The following is a 5323-nucleotide window of genomic DNA, read 5'->3' on the forward strand; positions in this document are numbered from 1 at the left end:
TGGGGAAGACTCAGACCCATGCCTGGGCTTTACAAGGTGGCGCCCCATCTGTGTTTTGAACGACACAAACCCTTTTCTCTGCATTTGGAACAAGCCAAAATACAGAATTATAGAATTGGAAGGGTCTGTTTAGTCCAGTTCTCTGCAACGCAGGAATCACAGCCAAAATGACCATCCCGTCTCTGTTTAAAAGCCCCCAAGAAAGGGGCAGCTGTGTTTCTGGCACGGTCAGGCTACGTCACTGGATCTGTTTTACTCTATTTTGCAGTGTCTGACAGGGACCGGAACCTCCTTGTTTACATGTATCTGCCAGAAGGTGAGATCAAAGTGTGTCTTCTTTTTTTGTTCTGGGGAGATTGGATCTGACCCTCTTCCTGTTTCCCATCACTCACGTGACTCCCAGGCTCGGGGAACAAGAATCTTGGCGCTTCCTCAACAGGAAGGAGTGCTGGGGCTTTTGGAAAGAGATGTTTGGGCCGGGTGGGCTTTCTCTGGATCTCCGGCTCAAGCCCCTACGTTGTCCCACACACCGCATGGCCTCTGAGCCGCCTTCAACAGTCTGGTGCCCTTCAGCCACCCCTCTGCTGGGGCTGACGGGAGTTGTAGTTCAGCAGCACCCAGAGGGCGAAGGCTCATTGTCTCCCTCCTTCCCTCCCACCCACCTCTTTGCTTTTCTCTCCAGCAAAGGAAAGCTTTGGGGGGATGCGCCTCCTCCGCAGGGCCGATTTCCACGTGGGAGCCCACGTCAACGCCTTCTGGAGGACCCCGTGCCGCGGGGCTATGGAGGGGCCCACCAAGAAATCCATTGCGTGGGAGAACAAGCACATCACCTGGTTTGGTAAGGGGGCCTCTGAAGAAGACACCCGGGGAGTCATCTCGGCCAGAGTCTAAGGGAACTGAGCCTGCAGCCTCTTTGCGTTTCAGGTTTAGAATTTCAAATTCTAAGATTTTAAAATCTGGGAAGATTTTGTTGGAAAATCCAGAATTCTATTTTTGAGTGTTGGCAACTGAATATAAAGAAGGAAAAGACCTTACATTTGTGTGAAGACAGCTCAATTTTATGCCTTGGGAATGAGTTTGAAATTACCTACCCTTGTGATATTTTGAGTTTCCCATTCAAGAGCTTGCTGTCTACATTTGCACTTAATGCCAAGCCATGGTTTCTTCAGCGAGGCACAAGTCATCACACGGACAAACAAAGCAGCCATGGCTTGTTTCTCCAGAGCTTGGTTTCCTCCCCCAGCTGTTCTCTCCATGTTCCTCTGTAGCTCAGCAAGCAGCTGGGCTGGGCTGCCCGAACGATGATTTTAAGCAAAAGCAAGGCTGTGGGCTTCAGAAATAATGCCAACCAGTAGTTAAAACAAGCCAAGGTTGAGAAGCCAGAGACAGTCAATCATGGCCTCACATGGTGGTTTGTTGCTGGAACAGAAACCATGGTTAGTCTCCTGGGCTGAGGTGTTTAACAAACCACGGTTTGGCGTTACGTGCAAACCATGGTGTACTTATGTGAGAGGGGAGATCCAGGTGGCTAAATGTGTCCATGCTCTCTGAGCCAAAGGCACTCGCTTGAGCCTTGACTCTGAAGGGGGTGTGTGGTGTTTCTTCCCCCCTCCAGCCACGCTTGACGGAGGGATCGGGCTGCTGCTGCCCATGCAAGAGAAGACCTACCGGCGCCTGCTGATGCTTCAGAATGCCCTGACCACGATGCTGCCCCACCACGCCGGCCTCAACCCGCGTGCCTTCAGGTAGCTTGTTCCTGGGGCCCTGCCTCTTCAAGTCCCTCTACCCCTGCTTGACCCCCTCTGTGTGCCCCTTGAGGAGCAGCGCTGTTGGAGGGCAGGAAAGAGCCACCCACAGTCTCATCTATGTGCCTATGTTTGGTGGGAGGGGAGTCTGGCTCTGCAATCCCCTTCTGCACATACTGCTGTCTTCAGAGCGCCATGGGCCACTATGCCATCTGTGCCTTCCACACCTGCAAGCAGAATCTGCCCGTAGGAGGACTGATGGGATATAGGCCTCACAGGGAGAGCGCGAGACTGTTTCAGAGCTGAGGATGGGTGACTTGGCTGGGGAGCAGAAGACCTTGTCTGTCCACATGTGGGATAAGCAGGCTGGCTGCCAAGTTCACCCCTGAGTTATGGGTCACACATAAGATCAGATTAGCAGACAGCTGAAGGCAGCCCTGTTTAGGGAAGTTTTTAATATTTATTGCTGTATTGTTTTTAACACTCGATTGGAAGCCGCCCAGAGTGGCTGGGGAAACTCAGCCAGATGGGCAGGGTATAAATAAATTATTATTATTATTATTATTATTATTATTATTATTAATTACTATTACTGGATATTAAAGGCAGGGGTCGGCAAGGTTTACCTCGCCTGGGCTGGTTCACTCCAGTGGAGATTCCTCCACGGGCTGGATTGCGCACGCACCTGCAATTTCTGGCGTCTGCACAGATGTGATTTCCGGCACCATGGAAGCAAGTCCCCGCACTGCGCCAGTTTAGTGCAGCGCACAGGGACTTGCCGAGCAGGCGGCTCGATTTGGGGGCAGCTCGTGGGCCGGTTAAATGACCCCCATGGGCCTTAGGTTGCCGACCCCTGGTTAAAGGATTACAAACCCCTTCACCATTCCTGCTGCCTGCTGGAGCTGGAGTGGTTGAATGAGGCAGGGACCCCAGCACTCCTCTCACGATGTTCCTCCTGCCCCTCCTTAGGATGCTGCACATGGACCGGCGCATCTTGCAGAACGCCGTGCGCAACGTCTTGGACGGGGAGCTGCTCAACCGCTACCTTTACCTGAGCACCATGGAGCGCAGCGAGCTGGCCAAGAAAATTGGCACCACACCGGACATTGTGAGTGGGGTGGAGGGAAGAGCCAGGAAGGCAGGGGTCACCTCCACTGGCAGGAGCTGCTTCCAGCTCCAGAGCAGACAAGGAACGCAAATAGCCTGACACAGTGCGCATTGTGTGCCTGCTGCACTGTGAGAAAACCAGCCTCTGTCTCAAGGGATTTCTTGCCCCGTTCCTTGCAAAACTGCTTGGGTGGCAGCTCAAGCCAAGTGGCCTTGAGAGCAGCCTTTGCAGGAAATAAGGAACTAAAGGAACTAAATCCTTTCGTTTTTATCAGGAGCAATTTGTAGCTGTTGTTATTGTAATGCTTGGGCCTCTTCCACTCCCAGGTGGCTCTTGTGGCCTGTCAAGGTTGGCTAAGGCAGTGGTTCCCAATTAGCTAATGACTGAGGACCCCAGACCTCCTACTTTTAAAAATTTTGATAACTCTATGGTAGTTGCCTGTGCAAAGCCAGACGGCAGCAGGGTGGGGGCTCTGTGAAACTGCTCTACTGCGCAGTTTCCACTCCCCTTGGTCGAGCAGTTAACGGAGCCCCCAGCTTGCTGTGATGGTGGGGGGCTCCGTTAAAGTGCTCCTCCCCCCAGCTGTAGGGAGCCCCAATGCTTCTCCTGCTCATATGCAAACCAGAGAAGCATTGGGCTCCTTCAGCTGGGGGGCAGGCTGCCTTCTGAGACACTGGAGCTGTTCAGCTGGGGAACGGGAGGCCTCTTCCACCCCCCCCCCCCCGCTGAGCAGTTCTGCGAAGGGTCAATACTCCTCGGCTTGCCCTTTAGCCTGAGAGACATCCGGATCCGCTCCCCGTGTGGGGCTGGGCCATGTGTCTTGGAAGAAGCACCCAAGACAAATTCCAGTCATTGTGATATATCACCATATACTGGTATTTAGCTGCTGATGGATCACAATGTTGAAAACAAAGAATCGCCCAGCTCTGACACTAAACTAAATAATCAGAGGGCGGGCTGTTGTGCTTATCCTAGTGGCAATTTGCTTACCTGTTTCCCCTGTTGGACTTCCAAGATGAACCATGAACCCCCAAACCTATCAGGCAAGATTCACTGAAAACCCAATTCCAAGCAGTGGGAGACTCCTCAAAACCTGATAGTTGTTGAAAGCAATTAGAAGTTCTTTTCAGTTAAAAAGTAAGGAACAAGGGGAAGGGATCCCTTACATTAAAATAATAATAATAATAATAATAATAATAATAATAATAATAATAATAATGTGGACCCTGCCCATGGAGCAACCCATTTGCATTCTCTCTCTCTCTCCCCAGCCATCCAGTTGCAAGAGCCCTAAGAAACGGTGTTAGAAGTTTGTGCCCAATCCCAGCTCACTTGCTATCCAGCAACTATTTCCCAGTTTTCCCCCTTCCAGCAAGCAAGCACTAGTCACGAGCAGAGGCTGGTGGATCACTATTGTGGCTTTCACTGTGAAATTAACAAGATAAGTGAGTCCCTGGCAAGAGATGGTGCCACCGATCCCCAGACCCCTAATTGGGAACCCCTGGGCTAAGGGATTTGCGCCATAACAGAAGACCGTCTTTCAAAGGGAAGTTCCTTGCAAGGGAGAAATTTCCCTCCTGGGCAATTCCTAATGACCCTCTTTCCCCACTTCTGTCTACAGATCCTGGAAGATCTGCTGGAGATCGATCGCGTCACAGCTCATTTCTAAGGCTTCCCCTTCCCCGCAACTGCGCCCCTTGATTTGGCTGCAGGGGGCGGCCCAGCCTCCCTGTCTGCCCCCCCCCCATTGGAACCCCAATGTTTGTAATGTCTTCCTGGCTGGGCTACAGGACTCTTTCTCAGTTATGTGTTTTTATAAAACTGGCAAGGATTTGTAAAGAAATTGTGAACTCGCAGTGATTGGGGCTACCAGTTTGTGGAGCTGCACCGGCGAGATCTTGTGCAATGCAAGGGGGGGGTATGGTAGAGAGAGGCTGGCTGCAACTCATTGCTGCTGTTGAGGAAGAAGGTGGCTGACACGGCTTCATATGTTTGAGACCGCCTGCCAGGGTGTAGTGGTTCCTCTGTGTCCACAGGTTGGGGGGGCAAGAGAAAGCACAGCCACCAAAAACCTGTCCCAGGATAGCCTTTCCCACAGTGTTCACAGAATCGTAGAACAGCAATGCAGGGGTCACAGCTAAAGCACCCCTGGCAGGCGTAAAAACCTCCAACGAAGGGGCGGCAACCTGCTCTGCTGCTGAACAGTTCTCACCACCAGAAAGTTCTTCCTAGAACTCATGCAGCGAGACTATGCTGCCACGCTACGCCCAACCTCTTCACATCCAGAGAAACCCAATTTGCTTTGTCATCAGATGAACTCATCGCACCCTCCTCCCCTGGGGAGCAAGTTGGCCAAAACAGGCCTCCCTCCCTGCTCTCTCTCTCTCTCCCAATCCATTCTATATTAAATTTCAAGCTACGTGTGGGGAAGCGTCCCCACCAGACTTTGAGCCAAGAGAAGATACCAACA

General features: G+C 51.9%; 1 protein-coding gene across 1 annotated transcript in view; it reads left to right on the plus strand.

Moving 5' to 3' along the window:
* The window catches only part of CPSF1 (cleavage and polyadenylation specific factor 1), a 39044-nt gene extending 34348 nt beyond the window's left edge, over positions 1-4696 (plus strand). Inside the window, exons 34-38 of the mRNA XM_081012484.1 lie at positions 269-316; positions 683-838; positions 1616-1745; positions 2715-2853; positions 4475-4696. Of these exons, the coding sequence (XP_080868610.1) occupies positions 269-316; positions 683-838; positions 1616-1745; positions 2715-2853; positions 4475-4522 (521 nt within the window). The 3' untranslated portion in view covers positions 4523-4696. The remainder of the gene's footprint in view (positions 1-268; positions 317-682; positions 839-1615; positions 1746-2714; positions 2854-4474) is intronic.
* Positions 4697-5323: the final 627 nt, after the last annotated feature.

Source organism: Podarcis pityusensis (genome assembly GCF_964106645.2).
Source record: "Podarcis pityusensis genome assembly, chromosome: 7".
Classification (NCBI taxonomy): domain Eukaryota; kingdom Metazoa; phylum Chordata; class Lepidosauria; order Squamata; family Lacertidae; genus Podarcis; species Podarcis pityusensis.